This window comes from Oncorhynchus nerka, linkage group LG14 (genome assembly GCF_034236695.1).
Source record: "Oncorhynchus nerka isolate Pitt River linkage group LG14, Oner_Uvic_2.0, whole genome shotgun sequence".
Classification (NCBI taxonomy): Eukaryota; Metazoa; Chordata; class Actinopteri; order Salmoniformes; family Salmonidae; genus Oncorhynchus; species Oncorhynchus nerka.
In genome coordinates this window covers 11,334,153-11,359,319 of record NC_088409.1, presented here as the reverse complement: position 1 = coordinate 11,359,319, position 25,167 = coordinate 11,334,153, and the positions used below count along the sequence as shown (strand labels likewise).

Below are 25,167 nucleotides of genomic sequence, written 5' to 3'. Positions count from 1 at the left end.
CCTGTGTCAGTCAGACCTGTCTCTCCCTGTGTCAGTCAGACCTGTCTAGTGGTGCTGCTAGTCTCTCCCTGTGTCAGTCTGACCTGTCTAGTCTCTCCCTGTGTCAGTCTGACCTGTCTAGTCTCTCCCTGTGTCAGTCTGACCTGTCTCTCCCTGTGTCAGTCAGACCTGTCTCTCCCTGTGTCAGTCAGACCTGTCTCTCCCTGTGTCATTCAGACCTGTCTAGTCTCTCCCTGTGTCAGTCAGACCTGTCTAGTCTCTCCCTGTGTCAGTCAGACCTGTCTAGTCTCTCCCTGTGTCAGTCAGACCTGTCTCTCCCTGTGTCAGTCTGACCTGTCTAGTGGTGTTGCTAGTCTCTCCCCGTGTCAGTCTGACCTGTCTAGTGGTGCTGCTAGTCTCTCCCTGTGTCAGTCAGACCTGTCTAGTGGTGCTGCTAGTCTCTCCCTGTGTCAGTCTGACCTGTCTAGTGGTGCTGCTAGTCTCTCCCTGTGTCAGTCAGACCTGTCTAGTCTCTCCCTGTGTCAGTCTGACCTGTCTAGTCTCTCCCTGTGTCAGTCAGACCTGTCTAGTGGTGCTGTCTCTCCCTCAGTCTCTCCCTGTGTCAGTCTGACCTGTCTAGTCTCTCCCTGTGTCAGTCAGACCTGTCTCTCCCTGTGTCAGTCAGACCTGTCTAGTGGTGCTGCTAGTCTCTCCCTGTGTCAGTCTGACCTGTCTAGTCTCTCCCTGTGTCAGTCTGACCTGTCTAGTCTCTCCCTGTGTCAGTCTGACCTGTCTCTCCCTGTGTCAGTCAGACCTGTCTCTCCCTGTGTCAGTCAGACCTGTCTCTCCCTGTGTCATTCAGACCTGTCTAGTCTCTCCCTGTGTCAGTCAGACCTGTCTAGTCTCTCCCTGTGTCAGTCAGACCTGTCTAGTCTCTCCCTGTGTCAGTCTGACCTGTCTAGTTTCTCCGTGTCAGTCAGACCTGTCTAGTCTCTCCCTGTGTCAGTCAGACCTGTCTAGTCTCTCTCTGTGTCAGTCTGACCTGTCTAGTCTCTCCCTGTGTCAGTCAGACCTGTCTAGTCTCTCTCTGTGTCAGTCTGACCTGTCTAGTCTCTCCCTGTGTCAGTCAGACCTGTCTCTCCCTGTGTCAGTATGACCTGTCTAGTCTCTCCCTGTGTCAGTCTGACCTGTCTAGTCTCTCCCTGTGTCAGTCTGACCTGTCTAGTCTCTCCCTCAGTGTCAGTCTGTGTCAGTCTCTGTCTAGTCTCTCCCTGTGTCAGTCTGACCTCTCTAGTCTCTCCCTGTGTCAGTCTGACCTGTCTAGTCTCTCCCTGTGTCAGTCTGACCTGTCTAGTCTCTCCCTGTGTCAGTCAGACCTGTCTCCCTGTGTCTCCCTGTGTCAGTCCCTGTCAGTCTGACCCTGTCTCCCTGTGTCAGTGTTGCTAGTCTCTCCCTGTGTCAGTCAGACCTGTCTAGTCTCTCCTGTGTCAGTGCTGCTAGTCTCTCCCTGTGTCAGTCTGACCTGTCTAGTCTCTCCCTGTGTCAGTCTGTGTCAGTCTGACCTGTCTAGTCTCTCCCTGTGTCAGTCTGACCTGTCTAGTCTCTCCCTGTGTCAGTCTGACCTGTCTAGTCTCTCCCTGTGTCAGTCAGACCTGTCTAGTCTCTCCCTGTGTCAGTCTGACCTGTCTAGTCTCTCCCTGTGTCAGTCTGACCTGTCTAGTCTCTCCCTGTGTCAGTCAGACCTGTCTAGTCTCTCCCTGTGTCAGTCTGACCTGTCTAGTCTCTCCCTGTGTCAGTCAGACCTGTCTCTGAGTTTCTCCGTGTCAGTCAGACCTGTCTAGTCTCTCCCTGTGTCAGTCTCTCCCTGTGTCAGTCAGACCTGTCTAGTCTCTCCCTGTGTCAGTCTGACCTGTCTAGTCTCTCCCTGTGTCAGTCAGACCTGTCTAGTCTCTCCTGTGTCAGTCTGCCTGTCTAGTCTCTCCCTGTGTCAGTCTGACCTGTCCTCTCTAGTCTCTCCCTGTGTCAGTCCTGTCCTCTCTAGTCTCTCCCTGTGTCAGTCTGACCTGTCTAGTCTCTCCCTGTGTCAGTCTGACCTGTCTAGTCTCTCCCTGTGTCAGTCTGACCTGTCTAGTCTCTCCCTGTGTCAGTCTGACCTGTCTAGTCTCTCCCTGTGTCAGTCAGACCTGTCTAGTCTCTCCCTGTGTCAGTCTGACCTGTCTAGTCTCTCCCTGTGTCAGTCAGACCTGTCTAGTCTCTCCCTGTGTCAGTCTGACCAGACCTGTCTAGTCTCTCCCTGTGTCAGTCTGACCTGTCTAGTCTCTCCCTGTGTCAGTCTGACCTGTCTAGTCTCTCCCTGTGTCAGTCAGACCTGTCTAGTCTCTCCCTGTGTCAGTCTGACCTGTCTAGTCTCTCCCTGTGTCAGTCAGACCTGTCTAGTCTCTCCCTGTGTCAGTCTGACCTGTCTAGTCTCTCCCTGTGTCAGTCTGACCTGTCTAGTGGTGCTGCTAGTCTCTCCCTGTGTCAGTCTGACCTGTCTAGTGGTGCTGCTAGCTGCTACAACCCGTCTGTGTGTTGAGGGGGCTCTTGTTCACCATGTTATTAGCAGTGTAAACACAAAAGGACAATGCTCTGCGGACTCCTGAAGCGTCCGATTACGCCACACAGAGATCCGGAGTTGGCTCATCAAGGACACTTTGTTCTCTGTGACAGCATTATCCAATCAGTCACCTCGCGCCGCAAGATGGATCAGCGTGGACCCAGCCAGACAACAGCAGAAAGAGAGAGAGAGCCCCTCCTTTCCTCTCCAGCTCTCCCTGGCAACAAGCTGTTTTTTCCACGCCTGCCCGTTCCTCTATCTCTGTCGTAGACCAAACGCTTTGCTCTGCCCTCTACTCTTCTCTACTCTTCATCCTCTTGGTTCTGACACAGTGTGAACCTTCTCTGTGAATCAGATGGTCCGGCGGATAGCTTGACCTCACCCTGACCCTCGTTGGATTCTGTTTGGGTTTAAACAGAACAGAGCCACTCGGGGCCTGTAGTTGGGCCTTTAGTGTTTTCACTGAACCCCCCCCCCTTCTCTCTCTGTTCTGTTGTCACAGAGCCAAGCTTTTATCAGGAAGCTCGGGTTGCTTGATGTCGTGGGGCTTAACGTCCAGTCAGATCCCATAATGCTGCAGTCAGCTGGCTGCCTGGCTCTGCAGGAAACACTGTATGAGGTTCCTTTACAATGACCTACTTGGCACCAATCTCCAAAAAACAGAGAGTGAGTGAGGAGAAGGATTTGAGAATAACCTTTTCCATCAACCTTTTTTGGTTGAGAAACGGGAGGGGAAAGAGCAGGGATATGTTGTTGTTTTTCTCCCAGCATCCCTTGAAAAATTCAGCAGCCATTTATTGAATTCAAAAAATGTAGACTAAAGACTAAGAACAAAACTTGTATTTTTGCATGTCCATCCTATCTCTCTATACAACATGTTGTCCATCCTATCTCTCTATACAACATGTTGTCCATACAACAACATGTTGTCCATCTATCTCTCTATACAACATGTTGTCCATCCTATCTCTCTATACAACATGTTGTCCATCCTATCTCTCTATACAACATGTTGTCCATCCTATCTCTCTATACAACATGTTGTCCATCCTATCTCTCTATACAACATGTTGTCCATCCTATCTCTCTATACAACATGTTGTCCATCCATCAACTATCATCCTATCTCTATACAACATGTTGTCCATCCTATACAACATGTTGTCCATCTATCTCTCTATACAACATGTTGTCCATCCTATCTCTCTATACAACATGTTGTCCATCCATCCTATACAACATGTTGTCCATCCTATCTCTCTATACAACATGTTGTCCATCCTATCTCTCTATACAACATGTTGTCCATCCTATCTCTCCTCTATACAACATGTTGTCCATCCTATCTCTCCTCTATACAACATGTTGTCCATCCTATCTCTCATCTATACAACATGTTGTCCATCCTATCTCTCCTCTATACAACATGTTGTCCATCCTATCTCTCTATACAACATGTTGTCCATCCCATCCTATCTCTCTATCTCTCTATACAACATTTTGTCCATCCTATCTTTAACATGGCTTAAACTGAACACTGTGGTAGTACAACATGTTGTCCATCCTATCTCTCTATACAACATGTTGTCCATCCTATCTCTCCTCTATACAACATGTTGTCCATCCTATCTCTCCTCTATACAACATGTTGTCCATCCTATCTATACAACATCCTCTATACAACATGTTGTCCATCCTATCTCTCTATACAACATGTTGTCCATCCTATCTCTCCTCTATACAACATGTTGTCCATCCTATCTCTCTATACAACATGTTGTCCATCCTATCTCTCCTCTATACAACATGTTGTCCATCCTATCTCTCCTCTATACAACATGTTGTCCATCCTATCTCTCTATACAACATGTTGTCCATCCTATCTCTCCTCTATACAACATGTTGTCCATCCTATCTCTCCTCTATACAACATGTTGTCCATCCTATCTCTCTATACAACATGTTGTCCATCCTATCTCTCTATACAACATGTTGTCCATCCTATCTCTCCTCTATACAACATGTTGTCCATCCTATCTCTCTATACAACATGTTGTCCATCCTATCATACCATGTTGTCCATCCTATCTCTATACAACATGTTGTCCATCCTATCTCTCTCTATACAACATGTTGTCCATCCTATCTCTCCTCTATACAACATGTTGTCCATCCTATCTCTATACAACATGTTGTCCATCCTATCTCTCCTATACAACATGTTGTCCATCCTATCTCTCCTCTATACAACATGTTGTCCATCATCTATACAACATGTTGTCCATCCTATCTCTCCTCTATACAACATGTTGTCCATCCTATCTCTCTATACAACATGTTGTCCATCCTATCTCTCTATACAACATGTTGTCCATCCTATCTCTCCTCTATACAACATGTTGTCCATCCTATCTCTCTATACAACATGTTGTCCATCCTATCTCTCCTCTATACAACATGTTGTCCATCCTATCTCTCCTCTATACAACATGTTGTCCATCCTATCTCTCCTCTCATGTTGTCCATCCTACTAAACATGTTGTCCATCCTATCTCCTCTATACAACATGTTGTCCATCCTATCTCTCCTATACAACATGTTGTCCATCCTCAACATGTTGTCCTCTATACAACATGTTGTCTATACAACATGTTGTCCATCCTATCCTATCTCTCCTCTATACAACATGTTGTCCATCCTATGTTGTCCATTCTCTCCTCTATACTCCATCCTATCTCTCCTCTATACAACATGTTGTCCATCCTATCTCTCCTCTATACAACATGTTGTCCATCCTATCTCTCCTCCATACAACATGTTGTCCATCCTATCTCTCCTCTATACAACATGTTGTCCATTCTATCTCTCTATACAACATGTTGTCCATCCTATCTCTCTATACAACATGTTGTCCATCCTATCTCTCTATACAACATGTTGTCCATCCTATCTCTCTATACAACATGTTGTCCATCCTATCTCTCTATACAACATGGAAGTAAGAAGTAGAGCCTGTCTCTGTTCAGTGCTTTGCCACCATGCCAGGATTTCATGACTGGGGCCCCATGTCAACCTGGAGCTGCAGTAAAACAGCTTGATCCACATCATTAAGGAGGTGAATTAACAGCACCTCATTTTAACCAACACATTTAGACTCTCTCAATGGAGTCTGTGTTGATCCTAGAAGTCACTACCTTAATAGCAGCTCTGTTGGACATGGCTAAGGTTATGAACAGAGACTTGATACAGTGCAATAAAAAAAAAGTACTTTCACATAAATTCGTCATGAATTCAAACTATTTACAATGAGCAAATGTGAATTATGCCTGGGCCAATCAGTGCATGTTTCTAATTCTGTCTTTGGCATTATAGAACGATAACCTAATAAATGAACTTAGAGAATGTCTGAAAACAGTTTCCATACTGAAAACACAAAAACAGAAATATACAAAACACAAGCAATGTGAATCAAACTAATTACAGCAAAAAAATAAATTGTTTCAGCTGATTTTTTTAAAGAACCTAATGGACTCGCTAGTTATGGGTATCACAAAATCACACAATAAATAGGCCATGTTGTTTATATCCTTATAATACATTGTTGAAACATGTTAAGACCTTGGGGAGATTATTATATTTTGTTACCATTGTTAGTTAGTCTAGATACAGTGGGGATCCGTCCCAACTATTCCCTACATACAGGGCTCCCGAGTGGCGCAGCGGTCTAAGGCACTGCATCTCAGTGCTAGAGGTGTCACTACAGACCCTGGTTGGATTCCAGGCTGTATCACAACCGGCCGTGATTGGGAGTTCCATAGGGTGGCGCAAAATTGGTCTAGCGTCGTTCGGGTTAGGGTTTGGCCCAGGGGAAGGCTGTCACTGTAAATAACTATTTGTTCTTAACTGACTTGCCTAGTTAAATAAAGTTTAAATAATAAAAAAATACAAATATCAAAAGAGTATCATCTGTCTGTGGGGAGTAGTCTGTATGTATCGGTCCTTCTTCATCACCTCGTAACAATGCTGAAGTATAAATCTGTCTGTGGGGAGTAGTCTGTATGTATCGGTCCTTCTTCATCACCTCGTAACAATGCTGAAGTATAAATCTGTCTGTGGGGAGTAGTCTGTATGTATCGGTCCTTCTTCATCACCTCGTAACAATGCTGAAGTATAAATCTGTCTGTGGGGAGTAGTCTGTATGTATCGGTCCTTCTTCATCACCTCGTAACAATGCTGAAGTATAAATCTGTCTGTGGGGAGTAGTCTGTATGTATCGGTCCTTCTTCATCACCTCGTAACAATGCTGAAGTATAAATCTGTCTGTGGGGAGTAGTCTGTATGTATCGGTCCTTCTTCATCACCTCGTAACAATGCTGAAGTATAAATCTGTCTGTGGGGAGTAGTCTGTATGTATCGGTCCTTCTTCATCACCTCGTAACAATGCTGAAGTATAAATCTGTCTGTGGGGAGTAGTCTGTATGTATCGGTCCTTCTTCATCACCTCGTAACAATGCTGAAGTATAAATCTGTCTGTGGGGAGTAGTCTGTATGTATCGGTCCTTCTTCATCACCTCGTAACAATGCTGAAGTATAAATCTGTCTGTGGGGAGTAGTCTGTATGTATCGGTCCTTCTTCATCACCTCGTAACAATGCTGAAGTATAAATCTGTCTGTGGGGAGTAGTCTGTATGTATCGGTCCTTCTTCATCACCTCGTAACAACCTTCGTAACAATGCTGAAGTATAAATCTGTCTGTGGGGGAGTAGTCTGGATGTATCGGTCCTTCTTCATCACCTCGTAACAATGCTGAAGTATAAATCTGTCTGTGGGGAGTAGTCTGGATGTATCGGTCCTTCTTCATCACCTCGTAACAATGCTGAAGTATAAATCTGTCTGTGGGGAGTAGTCTGTATGTATCGGTCCTTCTTCATCACCTCGTAACAATGCTGAAGTATAAATCTGTCTGTGGGGAGTAGTCTGTATGTATCGGTCCTTCTTCATCACCTCGTAACAATGCTGAAGTATAAATCTGTCTGTGGGGGAGTAGTCTGGATGTATCGGTCCTTCTTCATCACCTCGTAACAATGCTGAAGTATAAATCTGTCTGTGGGGAGTAGTCTGGATGTATCAGTCCTTCTTCATCACCTCGTAACAATGCTGAAGTATAAATCTGTCTGTGGGGAGTAGTCTGTATGTATCGGTCCTTCTTCATCACCTCGTAACAATGCTGAAGTATAAATCTGTCTGTGGGGAGTAGTCTGGATGTATCAGTCCTTCTTCATCACCTCGTAACAATGCTGAAGTATAAATCTGTCTGTGGGGAGTAGTCTGGATGTATCAGTCCTTCTCCATCACCTCGTAACAATGCTGAAGTATAAATCTGTCTGTGGGGGAGTAGTCTGGATGTATCGGTCCTTCTTCATCACCTCGTAACAATGCTGAAGTATAAATCTGTCTGTGGGGAGTAGTCTGGATGTATCGGTCCTTCTTCATCACCTCGTAACAATGCTGAAGTATAAATCTGTCTGTGGGGAGTAGTCTGGATGTATCGGTCCTTCTTCATCACCTCGTAACAATGCTGAAGTATAAATCTGTCTGTGGGGAGTAGTCTGGATGTATCGGTCCTTCTTCATCACCTCGTAACAATGCTGAAGTATAAATCTGTCTGTGGGGGAGTAGTCTGGATGTATCGGTCCTTCTTCATCACCTCGTAACAATGCTGAAGTATAAATCTGTCTGTGGGGGAGTAGTCTGTATGTATCGTCCTTCTTCATCACCTCGTAACAATGCTGTAGTATAAATCTGTCTGTGGGGAGTAGTCTGGATGTATCGGTCCTTCTTCATCACCTCGTAACAATGCTGAAGTATAAATCTGTCTGTGGGGAGTAGTCTGGATGTATCGGTCCTTCTTCATCACCTCGTAACAATGCTGAAGTATAAATCTGTCTGTGGGGAGTAGTCTGGATGTATCGGTCCTTCTTCATCACCTCGTAACAATGCTGAAGTATAAATCTGTCTGTGGGGAGTAGTCTGGATGTATCGGTCCTTCTTCATCACCTCGTAACAATGCTGAAGTATAAATCTGTCTGTGGGGAGTAGTCTGTATGTATCGTCCTTCTTCATCACCTCGTAACAATGCTGTAGTATAAATCTGTCTGTGGGGAGTAGTCTGGATGTATCGGTCCTTCTTCATCACCTCGTAACAATGCTGAAGTATAAATCTGTCTGTGGGGAGTAGTCTGGATGTATCGGTCCTTCTTCATCACCTCGTAACAATGCTGAAGTATAAATCTGTCTGTGGGGAGTAGTCTGGATGTATCGGTCCTTCTTCATCACCTCGTAACAATGCTGAAGTATAAATCTGTCTGTGGGGAGTAGTCTGTATGTATCGGTCCTTCTTCATCACCTCGTAACAATGCTGAAGTATAAATCTGTCTGTGGGGAGTAGTCTGGATGTATCGGTCCTTCTTCATCACCTCGTAACAATGCTGAAGTATAAATCTGTCTGTGGGGAGTAGTCTGGATGTATCGGTCCTTCTTCATCACCTCGTAACAATGCTGAAGTATAAATCTGTCTGTGGGGAGTAGTCTGGATGTATCGGCCCTTCTTCATCACCTCGCAACAATGCTGAAGTATAAATCTGTCTGTGGGGAGTAGTCTGGATGTATCGGCCCTTCTTCATCACCTCGTAACAATGCTGAAGTATAAATCTGTCTGTGGGGAGTAGTCTGGATGTATCGGTCCTTCTTCATCACCTCGTAACAATGCTGAAGTATAAATCTGTCTGTGGGGGAGTAGTCTGGATGTATCGGCCCTTCTTCATCACCTCGTAACAATGCTGAAGTATAAATCTGTCTGTGGGGAGTAGTCTGGATGTATCGGTCCTTCTTCATCACCTCGTAACAATGCTGAAGTATAAATCTGTCTGTGGGGAGTAGTCTGGATGTATCGGCCCTTCTTCATCACCTCGTAACAATGCTGAAGTATAAATCTGTCTGTGGGGAGTAGTCTGGATGTATCGGCCCTTCTTCATCACCTCGTAACAATGCTGAAGTATAAATCTGTCTGTGGGGAGTAGTCTGTATGTATCGGTCCTTCTTCATCACCTCGTAACAATGCTGAAGTATAAATCTGTCTGTGGGGAGTAGTCTGGATGTATCGGCCCTTCTTCATCACCTCGTAACAATGCTGAAGTATAAATCTGTCTGTGGGGAGTAGTCTGGATGTATCGGCCCTTCTTCATCACCTCGTAACAATGCTGAAGTATAAATCTGTCTGTGGGGAGTAGTCTGGATGTATCGGCCCTTCTTCATCACCTCGTAACAATGCTGAAGTATAAATCTGTCTGTGGGGAGTAGTCTGGATGTATCGGTCCTTCTTCATCACCTCGTAACAATGCTGTAGTATAAATCTGTCTGTGGGGAGTAGTCTGTATGTATCGGTCCTTCTTCATCACCTCGTAACAATGCTGAAGTATAAATCTGTCTGTGGGGAGTAGTCTGGATGTATCGGTCCTTCTTCATCACCTCGTAACAATGCTGAAGTATAAATCTGTCTGTGGGGAGTAGTCTGGATGTATCGGTCCTTCTTCATCACCTCGTAACAATGCTGAAGTATAAATCTGTCTGTGGGGAGTAGTCTGTATGTATCGGTCCTTCTTCATCACCTCGTAACAATGCTGAAGTATAAATCTGTCTGTGGGGGAGTAGTCTGGATGTATCGGCCCTTCTTCATCACCTCGTAACAATGCTGAAGTATAAATCTGTCTGTGGGGAGTAGTCTGGATGTATCGGCCCTTCTTCATCACCTCGTAACAATGCTGAAGTATAAATCTGTCTGTGGGGAGTAGTCTGGATGTATCGGTCCTTCTTCATCACCTCGTAACAATGCTGAAGTATAAATCTGTCTGTGGGGAGTAGTCTGGATGTATCGGCCCTTCTTCATCACCTCGTAACAATGCTGAAGTATAAATCTGTCTGTGGGGAGTAGTCTGGATGTATCGGTCCTTCTTCATCACCTCGTAACAATGCTGAAGTATAAATCTGTCTGTGGGGAGTAGTCTGATGTATCGGCCCTTCTTCATCACCTCGTAACAATGCTGAAGTATAAATCTGTCTGTGGGGAGTAGTCTGGATGTATCGGCCCTTCTTCATCACCTCGTAACAATGCTGAAGTATAAATCTGTCTGTGGGGAGTAGTCTGGATGTATCGGTCCTTCTTCATCACCTCGTAACAATGCTGTAGTATAAATCTGTCTGTGGGGAGTAGTCTGTATGTATCGGTCCTTCTTCATCACCTCGTAACAATGCTGAAGTATAAATCTGTCTGTGGGGAGTAGTCTGGATGTATCGGTCCTTCTTCATCACCTCGTAACAATGCTGAAGTATAAATCTGTCTGTGGGGAGTAGTCTGGATGTATCGGTCCTTCTTCATCACCTCGTAACAATGCTGAAGTATAAATCTGTCTGTGGGGAGTAGTCTGTATGTATCGGTCCTTCTTCATCACCTCGTAACAATGCTGAAGTATAAATCTGTCTGTGGGGAGTAGTCTGGATGTATCGGCCCTTCTTCATCACCTCGTAACAATGCTGAAGTATAAATCTGTCTGTGGGGAGTAGTCTGGATGTATCGGTCCTTCTTCATCACCTCGTAACAATGCTGAAGTATAAATCTGTCTGTGGGCAGTAGTCTGGGTGTATCTGTTGACAATCCCTAAGATGAAAACTTCCTCTCCTTTGTGTCCCACTCTCACATTCTATGTAGAATCCTGTTCTGTATCAGAACTACCTCTGTTTTGTCAATAAACCTCCCTGCTGCTGCTGCTTTTCCTGAAGGAAAGAAATACTGAACAATAAATTCATCTGAAAGTAAAAGTCTCTTTTCGATGTTTTCACTTCTCTCAACATCTATGGTATCCCGTATGGATTAAACCTAGAGATTGAGGAAATGATTAAATATTCCAAAAGGCTTGCTGTAATCTAGCTCAGATGTATTATAAATCCCATACAATTATCTTGAAGACGTTGACAAATCCCCTAGTTTCTATTAACCTGATTTGAATAATAAAGTTACCGACTGATATCTGATTGTTTTACTGGCAGTTCTGCTCACTACTGGAATCACATCTCACTCCACTCTATAAAAAGGGCCTGAAAACCCTTTAATACAAGAGTAGAAATGTGTAGCCCTTAAATCAAAGTAGGCCTTTAAATCAAAGTAGGCCTGTAAATCAAAGTAGGCCTTTAAATAAAAGTAGGCCTTTAAATCAAAGTAGGCCTTTAAATCAAAGTAGGCCTTTAAATCAAAGTAGGCCCTTAAATCAAAGTAGGCCCTTAAATCAAAGTAGGCCCTTAAATCAAAGTAGGCATTTAAATCAAAGTAGGCCTTTCAATCAAAGTAGGCCTTTAAATCAAAATCAAAGTAGCTATTTGAATAACCGTAATGTCCTGAACACTGATTTAGCCATGAGACTGTATGACACTGATAAAGCTCCTCTGATTATGTCATTTGTAACTGCCCTGTAGACAGCTAATACGCCCATTACATAACAGACAACTGTCAAACTGTGTAAACAAAAGCAAAAGGATTGCCTCACTGTGTTAGGAGAAAGACTGCTTACTGCTGACACTGCACATCTAATTCAGGGAGAAACCCCGGCGACTACGCAGCGAAGTGGAACATTCCCTATTGGCAGCAAAATCACAGCTCACAACTTCCCAGGCCAAGAAATAAAATAACAAACTTGTCTTGTTCCTTCATCCGAGTTCATTCCTCCATTTCTCCATTCATATCTCCCTGGGCTTCTCCTGTTGCAACTATGTGTCAATCTAGTTACATTTCCATCTGTCTTCACGATGACTCCACTCCCGTGTCTAAAACAGTATTTAGATCAAATCTATTTTGGCTCTGACACAATGAGTCAGCCTTGTAGTTAGGGAGGGTTTAAGGCAGTGTCCCAAATGGCACCTCATTCCCTATGGGCCCTGGTCAAAAGTTGTATACTATATAGGGAATAGGGAGTCATTTGGGACAAGCCTTAGTCTTTCCAGCTGCAGGCCTCCTGTCTGTCTGTCTGTCCTCTCTCTCTCCATGGCGCTGGCCCGGCCACACACCCCTCTGCTGTTCTGTGTCTGTCTGTCCTCTCTCTCTCCATGGCGCTGGCCCGGCCACACACCCCTCTGCTGCTCTGTGTCTGTCTGTCCTCTCTCTCTCCATGGCGCTGGCCCGGCCACACACCCCTCTGCTGCTCTGTGTCTGTCCTCTCTCTCTCTATATGGGGCTGGCCCGGCCACACACCCCTCTGCTGCTCTGTGTCTGTCCTCTCTCTCTCTATATGGGGGCTGGCCTCTGTGTCTGCCATGGGGCTGGCCCGGCCACACACCCCTCTGCTGCTCTGTCTGCTATGTGGCTGTCTGCTGCTCTGTGTCTGTCCTCTCTCTCTCTATATGGGGCTGGGCCACACACCCTCTGCTGCTCTGTGTCTGTCCTCTCTCTCTCTATATGGGGCTGGCCCGGCCACACACCCCTCTGCTGCTCTGTGTCTGTCCTCTCTCTCTCTATATGGGGCTGGCCCGGCCACACACCCCTCTGCTGCTCTGTGTCTGTCCTCTCTCTCTCTATATGGGGCTGGCCCGGCCACACACCCCTCTGCTGCTCTGCCTGTCTGTCCTCTCTCTCTCCATGGCGCTGGCCCGGCCACACACCCTCTGCTGCTCTGTGTCTGTCCTCTCTCTCTATATGGGCTGGCCCGGCCACACACCCCCCTCTGCTGCTCTGTGTCTGTCCTCTCCTCTCTCTATATGGGGCTGGCCCGGCCACACAACTCTCTGCTGCTCTGGCCCGGCCACACACCCTCTGCTACTCTGTGTCTGTCCTCTCTCTCCATGGCGCTGGCCCGGCCACACACCCCTCTGCTGCTCTGTGTCTGGGGCTGGCCCGGCCACACACCCCTCTGCTGCTCTGTGTCTGTCCTCTCTCTCTCTCCATGGGGCTGGCCCGGCCACACACCCTCTGCTGCTCTGTGTCTGTCCTCTCTCTCTATATGGGGCTGGCCCGGCCACACACCCTCCTGCTCTGTGTCTGCTGCTCTGTGTCTGCTCCTGTGTCTGTCTCTCTCTCTATATGGGCTGGCCCGGCCACACACCCCTCTGCTGCTCTGTGTCTGTCCTCTCTCTCTCATCTCCACCCCTCTGCTGCTCTGCTGTCTGCATGGGGCTGGCCCGGCCACACACCCCTCTGCTGCTCTGTGTCTGTCCTCTCTCTCTCTATATGGGGCTGGCCCGGCCACACACCCCTCTGCTGTTCTGTGTCTGTCTGTCCTCTCTCTCTCCATGGCGCTGGCCCGGCCACACACCCCTCTGCTGCTCTGTGTCTGTCCTCTCTCTCTCTCCATGGCGCTGGCCCGGCCACACACCCCTCTGCTGCTCCGTGCCTGTCTGTCCTCTCTCTCTCCATGGCGCTGGCCCGGCCACACACCCCTCTGCCTCTGTCTGCTCCTATATGGGGCTGGCCTGCCACACACCCTCTGCTGCTCTGTGTCTGTCCTCTCTCTCTCATGGCGCTGGCCCGGCCACACACCCTCTGCTGCTCTGTGTCTGTCCTCTCTCTCTCTATATGGGGCTGGCCCGGCCACACACTCCCTCTGCTGCTCTGTGTCTGTCCTGTGTCTGTCTCTCTCTATATGGGGCTGGCCCGGCCACACACCCCTCTGCTGCTCTGTGTCTGTCCTCTCTCTCTATATATGGGGCTGGGCCACACACCCTCTGGCCTGTGTCTGTCTGTCCTCTCTCTCCACACACCCTCTGCTGTTCTGTGTCTGTCTGTCCTCTCTCTCTCCATGGCGCTGGCCCGGCCACACACCCCTCTGCTGCTCTGTGTCTGTCCTCTCTCTCTCTCCATGGCGCTGGCCCGGCCACACACCCCTCTGCTGCTCCGTGCCTGTCTGTCCTCTCTCTCTCCATGGCGCTGGCCCGGCCACACACCCCTCTGCTGCTCCTCCATGGCGCTGGCCTGTCTGTCCTCTCTCTCTCCATGGCGCTGGCCCGGCCACACACCCCTCTGCTGCTCTGTGTCTGTCCTCTCTCTCTCTATATGGGGCTGGCCCGGCCACACACCCCTCTGCTGCTCTGTGTCTGTCCTCTCTCTCTCTATATGGGGCTGGCCCGGCCACACACCCCTCTGCTGCTCTGTGTCTGTCCTCTCTCTCTCTATATGGGGCTGGCCCGGCCACACACCTCTCTGCTGCTCCGTGCCTGTCTGTCCTCTCTCTCTCCATGGCGCTGGCCCGGCCACACACCCCTCTGCTGCTCTGTGTCTGTCCTCTCTCTCTCTATATGGGGCTGGCCCGGCCACACACCTCTCTGCTGCTCTGTGTCTGTCCTCTCTCTCTCCATGGCGCTGGCCCGGCCACACACCCCTCTGCTGCTCCGTGCCTGTCTGTCCTCTCTCTCTCCATGGCGCTGGCCCGGCCACACACCCCTCTGCTGCTCTGTGTCTGTCCTCTCTCTCTCTCTATCTGCTGGTGCTGTCCTCTCTCTCCCTGGCCCGGCCACACACCCCTCTGCTGCTCTGTGTCTGTCCTCTCTCTCTCTATATGGGGCTGGCCCGGCCACACACCTCTCTGCTGCTCTTTGTCTGTCTGTCCTCTCTCTCTCCATGGCACTGGCCCGGCCACACACCCCTCTGCTGCTCTGTGTCTGTCCTCTCTCTCTCTATATGGGGCTGGCCCGGCCACACACCCCTCTGCTGCTCTGTGTCTGTCTGTCCTCTCTCTCTCCATGGCGCTGGCCCGGCCACACACCCCTCTGCTGCTCTGTGTCTGTCTGGTTCCACCACACACTGAAGCACATACTTCAACTTGGCCCTCCTCACTGATAAAACAACGTGACTGTGTCCCAAATGTCCCCCTGTTCCCTATATAGTGCAGTATTTTAGATCAGGGACCATAGAGCTCTGGTCAAATTGCCCACTGGGATTTGGTCAATTGCCCCATTGGGCCCTGGTCAAAAGTAGTGCACTATATAGGGAATAGGGTGCCATTTGGGACGTAGGCTGTGACAGCCTCTTTACATGTGTAAAGGCCCAGCAGTGGCAGCTGTGCTTACCCCACCACACACCAATGAATTAGGCTTTAGAGCGGCTGAGGGGCTGCACTGAGGCAACTACACAGAGGAGCCCTGTTATCCTCTATAATGTCCCCTTTCATGTACTGTTCTGAAGCTTTAACTACTGTCCTTCATTAAAACAACACTTTCAATGTTTAACACCCCTCGTCTCTCATTATGTTGTTTTTCTTTATGAATTGTGAATAATAACTTGAGAAAGAGAAAAGTCCATCAAATATCAGAGGGAAATCATTTAAAAAGTCCTGCCAATATGTTGCCCAAGAAACTCGATACCCAAATTACTTTTCAACCGTTAAAGGGGCAATATGGTATTCAAACAAAAATGACTTAAAAGTGCAGAAATGTACACTTTAAAATGCAATTTTGTGTTATGGGAAATCAATGATTCCTGTTCTTGGTCTGGTTATGTTTATTATATCATGCTAACACAGTATGTCCTTGGCATAGAACTGTTCACAAATCAGGTTTGATTTTAGCCATCAGAGCCTGCTTGTTCTTTCAGTGAGCCCTTCTTTCAGCTTGCACACATCGCACCGAATGTGGATCTAGCGTTCGTCTGCCGATCGTTCAGCACACATTGCACCGAATGTGGATCTAGCGTTCGTCTACCGGTCGTTCAGCACACATCGCACCGAATGTGGATCTAGCGTTCGTCTGCCGATCGTTCAGCACACATTGCTTTAGGGACCACCTGCTGTAGAGGTCTGCCGATCGTTCAACACACATTGCTTTAGGGACCACCTGCTGTAGAGGTCTGCCCATCGTTCAGCACACATTGCTTTAGGGACCACCTGCTGTAGAGGTCTGCCCATCGTTCAGCACACATTGCTTTAGGGACCACCTGCTGTAGAGGTCTGCCCATCGTTCAGCACACATTGCTTTAGGGACCACCTGCTGTAGAGGTCTGCCCATCGTTCAGCACACTGCTCTGTGTTGCTTTAGGGACCACCTGCTGTAGAGGTCTGCAGATCATTCAGCACACATTGCTTTAGGGACCACCTGCTGCTCTGAGGTCTGCCCATCGTTCAGCACACATTGCTTTAGGGACCACCTGCTGTAGAGGTCTGCCCATCGTTCAGCACACATTGCTTTAGGGACCACCTGCTGTAGAGGTCTGCCCATCGTTCAGCACACATTGCTTTAGGGACCACCTGCTGTAGAGGTCTGCCCATCGTTCAGCACACATTGCTTTAGGGACCACCTGCTGTAGAGGTCTGCCCATCGCTTCAGCACACATTGCTTTAGGGACCACCTGCTGTAGAGGTCTGCCCATCGTTCATTGCACACCACCTGCTGTAGAGGTCATTGCTTTAGGGACCACCTGCTGTAGAGGTCTGCCCATCGTTCAGCACACATTGCTTTAGGGACCACCTGCTGTAGAGGTCTGCCCATCATTCAGCACACATTGCTTTAGGGACCACCTGCTGTAGAGGTCTGCCCATCGTTCAGCACACATTGCTTTAGGGACCACCTGCTGTAGAGGTCTGCCCATCGTTCAGCACACATTGCTTTAGGGACCACCTGCTGTAGAGGTCTGCCCATCGTTCAGCACACATTGCTTTAGGGACCACCTGCTGTAGAGGTCTGCCCATCGTCTCAGCACACATTGCTTTAGGGACCACCTGCTGTAGAGGTCTGCCCATCTGCTCTGTTCAGCACACATTGCTTTAGGGACCACCTGCTGTAGAGGTCTGCCCATCGTTCAGCACACATTGCTTTAGGGACCACCTGCTGTAGAGGTCTGCCCATCGTTCAGCACACATTGCTTTAGGGACCACCTGCTGTAGAGGTCTGCAGATCATTCAGCACACATTGCTTTAGGGACCACCTGCTGTAGAGGTCTGCCCATCGTTCAGCACACATTGCTTTAGGGACCACCTGCTGTAGAGGTCTGCCCATCGTTCAGCACACATTGCTTTAGGGACCACCTGCTGTAGAGGTCTGCCCATCGTTCAGCACACATTGCTTTAGGGACCACCTGCTGTAGAGGTCTGCCCATCGTTCAGCACACATTGCTTTAGGGACCACCTGCTGCTAGAGGTCTGTCCTCTCTCTCCCGATCGTTCAGCACACATTGCTTTAGGGACCACCTGCTGTAGAGGTCTGCCAGATCGTTCAGCACACATTGCTTTAGGGACCACCTGCTGTAGAGGTCTGCCCATCGTTCAGCACACATTGCTTTAGGGACCACCTGCTGTAGAGGTCTGCAGATCATTCAGCACACATTGCTTTAGGGACCACCTGCTGTAGAGGTCTGCAGATCGTTCACTACACATTGCTTTAGGGACCACCTGCTGTAGAGGTCTGCCCATCGTTCAGCACACATTGCTTTAGGGACCACCTGCTGTAGAGGTCTGCAGATCGTTCACCACACATTGCTTTAGGGACCACCTGCTGTAGAGGTCTGCAGATCATTCAGCACACATTGCTTTAGGGACCACCTGCTGTAGAGGTCTGCAGATCATTCAGCACACATTGCTTTAGGGTCCACCTGCTGTAGAGGTCTGCCCATCGTTCAGCACACATTGCTTTAGGGACCACCTGCTGTAGAGGTCTGCCCATCGTTCAGCACACATTGCTTTAGGGACCACCTGCTGTAGAGGTCTGCCCATCGTTCAGCACACATTGCTTTAGGGACCACCTGCTGTAGAGGTCTGCCCATCGTTCAGCACACATTGCTTTAGGGACCACCTGCTGTAGAGGTCTGCCCATCGTTCAGCACACATTGCTTTAGGGTCCACCTGCTGTAGAGGTCTGCCCATCGTTCAGCACACATTGCTTTAGGGACCACCTGCTGTAGAGGTCTGCAGATCATTCAGCACACATTGCTTTAGGGACCACCTGCTGTAGAGGTCTGCCCATCGTTCAGCACACATTGCTTTAGGGACCACCTGCTGTAGAGGTCTGCCCATCGTTCAGCACACATTGCTTTAGGGACCACCTGCTGTAGAGGTCTGCCCATCGTTCAGCACACATTGCTTTAGGGTCCACCTTTAGGGACCACCTGCTGTAGAGGTCTGCCCATCGTTCAGCACATTGCTTTAGGGACCACCTGCTGTAGAGGTCTGCCCATCGTTCAGCACACATTGCTTTAGGGACCACCTGCTGTAGAGGTCTGCCGATCGTTCAGCACACATTGCTTTAGGGACCACCTGCTGTAGAGGTCTACCGATCGTTCAGCACACATTGCTTTAGGGACCACCTGCTGTAGAGGTCTGCCGATCGTTCAGCACACATTGCTTTAGGGACCACCTGCTGTAGAGGTCTGCCCATCGTTCAGCACACATTGCTTTAGGGACCACCTGCTGTAGAGGTCTGCCGATCGTTCAGCACACATTGCTTTAGGGACCACCTGCTGTAGAGGTCTGCAGATCATTCAGCACACATTGCTTTAGGGACCACCTGCTGTAGAGGTCTGCAGATCATTCAGCACACATTGCTTTAGGGACCACCTGCTGTAGAGGTCTGCTGATCGTTCAGCACACATTGCTTTAGGGACCACCTGCTGTAGAGGTCTGCCCATCGTTCAGCACACATTGCTTTAGGGACCACCTGCTGTAGAGGTCTGCAGATCATTCAGCACACATTGCTTTAGGGACCACCTGCTGTAGAGGTCTGCCCATCGTTCAGCACACATTGCTTTAGGGACCACCTGCTGTAGAGGTCTGCCCATCGTTCAGCACACATTGCTTTAGGGACCACCTGCTGTAGAGGTCTGCCCATCGTTCAGCACACATTGCTTTAGGGACCACCTGCTGTAGAGGTCTGCCGACATTTTTCACGCGATACTACATGCGGCACTCGAGTTGGCAAATGACGTTCTATTACTCTCAGCCAGGAACCGCTTACTGGTGTGTCTCAGCCCTTAAACAAAGCCTCTGTAATAACAATCTTACGCTCATTGAGAGGAAGTTAAACGACAAGGGCAAGTGCTTGTCTGAGTGCAGGTTCAAAGAAGAAGTCCACTTTGTTTGTTTTAGTGGCCGACTTACTGCATTTCTGACAAACTTTTACCGAAAACTAGACAGGAGTTTTTTCCATGTTGCCTTCTTGGAAAATATGAACCATAGAAGAGATATGAGTGAACAAGAACATTAGGAAGCACTTTAGGACATGACACCTTGTGTGTTAGAATAATTTTTTAAATTTACATTTACATTTAAGTCATTTAGCAGATGTATCTTTAACTAGGCAAGTCAGTTAAGAACAAATCATTTTTTGCAATGACAGCCTACCCTGGGCCAAACCCAGACAGGCCAATTGTGCACCGCCCAATGGAATCAAACCAGGGTCTGCACTGAGATGCAGTGTCTTAGACCGCTGCACCACCCGGGAGCCCTGTTGAAGTGGAAGACAACTGGAAAAGGAATGTAATTGCAGTAGGTGTGACACTAATTGTGAATAATATTTACACCATAAAAAATAGCTCCTGTTGCTGTTGGATTCAAGGAAAATTCCACCTATTATTAGGTAGAGCTATTAAATAAATGTCCTGTCTGATACTTGCTGAATAAGGTTGATTGGAAAGTAAATGATGAATTAATGCAATAACATTGTTGGAACAATGGGCACAATAAATTAGCTAAATTGGGGAAGAGGTCAAATGAGGATAGGTTGCGAATTGTTTAAACATCTTCAACTCAGCATATGCACAGGAAATTGGACACATTAACTTTTGCCACAGGCCCCTAATGTCTTACAGTCTGCATTAGTCCCCATATGATCATACTACAAGTCATAAAATATATTACATTTTCTGAAAGGCAATTGGGGTTTTTAAATATAAATCATCAACTATTGATGTGATGTTGTAAACCGTGGATCGGGGCTCATTCTGGGATTCACACACACACACACAGACACACAGACACACATTGCAGGGACCACCTGACACACACAGACACACACAGACACACATTGCTTTAGGGACCACCTGCTGTAGAGGTCTGCATCGTTCAGCACACGCGCACACACACACACACACTAGAACCACCATAGAGAGACAGCACTGGATTGGTCATATAAAATGGTGAAAATATCTTATTCTCAGAATTAAGTAACTGACTGAGAAAAGCTGTTTGATGTTTTAGGACAGTCTGGTGTTTTAGAACAGTCTGATGTTTTAGAACAGTCTGATGTTGATGTTTTAGAACAGTCTGATGTTGATGTTTTAGAACAGTCTGATGTTGATGTTTTAGAACAGTCTGGTGTTGATGTTTTAGAACAGTCTGATGTTTTAGAACAGTCTGATGTTGATGTTTTAGAACAGTCTGATGTTTTAGAACAGTCTGATGTTTTAGAACAGTCTGATGTTGATGTTTTAGAACAGTCTGATGTTTTAGAACAGTCTGATGTTGATGTTTTAGAACAGTCTGGTGCTGATGTTTTAGAACAGTCTGATGTTGATGTTTTAGAACAGTCTGATGTTGATGTTTTAGGACAGTCTGGTGTTGATGTTTTAGGACAGTCTGATGTTGATGTTTTAGAACAGTCTGATGTTTTAGAACAGTCTGATGTTGATGTTTTAGAACAGTCTGATGTTGATGTTTTAGAACAGTCTGGTGTTGATGTTTTAGAACAGTCTGATGTTTTAGAACAGTCTGATGTTGATGTTTTAGAACAGTCTGATGTTGATGTTTTAGAACAGTCTGATGTTTTAGGACAGTCTGGTGTTGATGTTTTAGAACAGTCTGGTGTTGATGTTTTAGGACAGTCTGATGTTGATGTTTTAGAACAGTCTGATGTTGATGTTTTAGGACAGTCTGATGTTGATGTTTTAGGACAGTCTGGTGTTGATGTTTTAGAACAGTCTGGTGTTGATGTTTTAGGACAGTCTGATGTTGATGTTTTAGAACAGTCTGATGTTGATGTTTTAGAACAGTCTGCATGTTGATGTTTTAGGACAGTCTGATGTTGATGTTTTAGGCCCCTAATGTCTTACAGTCTGATGTTGATGTTTTAGGACAGTCTATGTTGATGTTTTAGGACAGTCTGATGTTGATGTTTTAGGACAGTCTGATGTTGATGTTTTAGGACAGTCTGCTCATTCTGGGATTCACACACACACACAGACACACAGACACACATGTTTTAGAACAGTCTGATGTTGATGTTTTAGAACAGTCTGGTGTTGATGTTTTAGAACAGTCTAGATGTTGATGTTTTAGAACAGTCTGGTGTTGATGTTTTAGGACAGTCTGATGTTGATGTTTTAGAACAGTCTGATGTTGATGTTTTAGGACAGTCTGGTGTTGATGTTTTAGAACAGTCTGGTGTTGATGTTTTAGGACAGTCTGATGTTGATGTTTTAGAACAGTCTGATGTTGATGTTTTAGAACAGTCTGGTGTTGATGTTTTAGGACAGTCTGATGTTGATGTTTTAGAACAGTCTGATGTTGATGTTTTAGGACAGTCTGGTGTTGATGTTTTAGGACAGTCTGATGTTGATGTTTTAGAACAGTCTGGTGTTGATGTTTTAGAACAGTCTGGTGTTGATGTTTTAGGACAGTCTGGTGTTGATGTTTTAGGACAGTCTGATGTTGATGTTTTAGAACAGTCTGGTGTTGATGTTTTAGGACAGTCTGGTGTTGATGTTTTAGGACAGTCTGGTGTTGATGTTTTAGAACAGTCTGGTGTTGATGTTTTAGGACAGGCTGATGTTTTAGGACAGTCTGGTGTTGATGTTTTAGAACAGTCTGATGTTTTAGGACAGTCTGCTGTTGATGTTTTAGGACAGTCTGATGTTGATGTTTTAGGACAGTCTGATATTTTAGGACAGTCCAGTGTTGATGTTTTAGGATAGTCTGCTGTTTTGGGACAGTCTGATGTTAATTTTTAGGACAGTATGTTGTTGATGTTTTAGGACAGTCTGATGTTGATGTTTTAGGCCAGTCTTATGTTGATGTTTTAGGGATAGTCTGCTGTTTTGGGACAGTCTGATGTTAATGTTTTAGGACAGTATGGTGTTGTTGTTTTGGACAGTCTGATGTTAATGCTTTGGACAGTCTGGTGTTAATGTTTTAGGACAGTATGGGGTTGTTGTTTTTGGACAGTCTGGTGTTAATGTTTTAGGACAGTATGGGGTTGTTGTTTAAAGGACAGTATGGTGTTGATATTTTAGGGCAGTATGGTGTTGATGTTTTCGGACAGTCTGATGTTAATGTTTTAGGACAGTATGGTGTTGTTGTTTTTGGACAGTCTGATGTTAATGTTTTAGGACAGTATGGTGTTTGTTTTTTTAGGAAAGTCTGATATTTATGTTTTAGGACAGTCTGGTGTTGATGTTTTAGGACAGTCTACAGTTTTAGAACAGTATGATGTTGATGTTTTAGGACAATCTGATATTGATGTTGTAGGACAGTCTAATGTTGATGTTTTAGGACAGTCTAAAGTTTTTGCACAGTCTGATGTTGATGTTTTAGGACAGTCTGATGTTTTAGGACAGTCTAAACTTTTAGAACAGTCTGATGTTGATGTTTTAGGACAGTCTGATGTTGATGTTTTAGGACAGTCTAAAGTTTTAGAACAGTCTGATGTTGATGTTTTAGGACAGTCTGATGTTGATGTTTTAGGACAATCTGATGTTGATGTTTTAGGACAGTCTAAAGTTTTAGAACAGTCTGATGTTGATGTTTTAGGACAGTCTGATGTTGATGTTTTAGGACAGTCTGATGTTGATGTTTTAGGACAGTCTAAAGTTTTAGAACAGTCTGATGTTGATGTTTTAGGACAGTCTGATGTTGATGTTTTAGGACAGTCTGATGTTGATGTTTTAGGACAGTCTGATGTTGATGTTTTAGGACAATCTAAAGTTTTAGAACAGTCTGATGTTGATGTTTTAGGACAGTCTGATGTTGATGTTTTAGGACAGTCTGATGTTGATGTTTTAGGACAGTCTGATGTTGATGTTTTAGGACAATCTGATGTTGATGTTTTAGGACAGTCTAAAGTTTTAGAACAGTCTGATGTTGATGTTTTAGGACAGTCTGATGTTGATGTTTTAGGACAGTCTGATGTTGATGTTTTAGGACAGTCTAAAGTTTTAGAACAGTGTGCTGTTGATGTTTTAGGACAGTCTGATGTTGATGTTTTAGGACAATCTGATGTTGATGTTTTAGGACAAAAAAATGACATGAAACCAATACGTAAACACACTAATGCATACCACACACAGTTTATATGACGTTATCCATTAGCAAGAGAGAAGTTTTGGAACGATATTAAGCATTTCAGAACACATTTAGAATATACTTACGTATTTCTTCTGTATGATGTTCCTTTTGGGTCTGTCTTTACTCATCCTGCAAACCGGATTGGTTCGGTTAAACACCGAATAGCCACATGTATATCCTTTTAGAACATGCAATTATTTAAATCCCGTGGTGTGATCCAGCGAGGTGGCAGTGTCTTTATCCCCAATCTCTCCCTCTCTCTCTCACGCTGTCTCTACTTCCCTTTTCGCTGAGTCGCCTGGGAGAGAAATTCCAATTTTGCAATCCACGGCAAGAAACACAAATTTAAACACCCCCAAAATCACTGCGTTATAACATATGCATAACAACGAACCGGACAATCTCCCATTATGCGAATGAAAAGGGCATGTATCCTGGATATCCTCGAGGCACAAATCAAACACGCTTTGAGGGCCCAGCAGATTCCGTGTTGAAGAATATCACAGATGGGAGTTAAAAGGTACAAAAAAATGCTTCTCCCCCGAAAAAAAAAAAACCAAAATCCAGAAACACGTTTCAGCGGTGTCTGCCAGACGACGAGTTAACTCTCCCACACCGCTAGTAATGGTAACGGCATGGGTTTATCTGCAGCGTCTTCCTACCGCGACAGACCGGGGAATATGCCCCAGCGGTGAGTCTCGAGGAATACAGTACCACGTTAGGGACTGGGTGAAAATACAGACACAGTCATCTGGCGTGAGGAGCAATGTCGCGATACATCCCTCGAAGATCCATGGACGGGCCTCCTAAATGATTTCCATATCAATAAATAACATTTACAATGCGATATACTATATTATTGTAATGTACCTGTATTCATCATTTAAAACGTATTAAAATAGGCCCATCAATAAAGACTGCACACATAATAACCAAGTTAGAAATGCAAACAATGTAGCCGCTAACATTGTAATTACATGGTCACAATGTATTTACCATACGAATGACAATGTTTATTTTGTTGAGTTGCAGAACAAGGGCTACACAGTATATATGTGTATTGATGTGAGTGTGAGATTAGCTACACGGAGGGATGTTGAGTCTGCTGCATGGTGGCAAATAAGAAACTGGAAAAAAATGGGATGTCCAATACCTCCTATTGAAATCACTCTGACCAACAGACAAGAACGTGAGAGAGAGATTATTGTTTATTTCACTTTTGTTAATGATCTATTTCACTTGCTTTGGACATGTAAACATACATTTCCCATGCCAAGAAAGCCCTTAAATTGAAAT

The 25,167-nt window shown here is 46.2% G+C and overlaps 1 protein-coding gene across 1 annotated transcript in view; it reads right to left on the bottom strand.

Annotated features, from left to right (window-relative positions):
* The window catches only part of jarid2a (jumonji and AT-rich interaction domain containing 2a), a 188,023-nt gene extending 163,441 nt beyond the window's left edge, over positions 1–24,582 (bottom strand). Inside the window, 1 exon segment of the mRNA XM_065027388.1 lies at positions 23,955–24,582. Coding sequence (XP_064883460.1) covers positions 23,955–23,999 — 45 coding nt within the window. The 5' untranslated portion in view covers positions 24,000–24,582.
* Between the last annotated feature and the right edge of the window lie 585 nt (positions 24,583–25,167).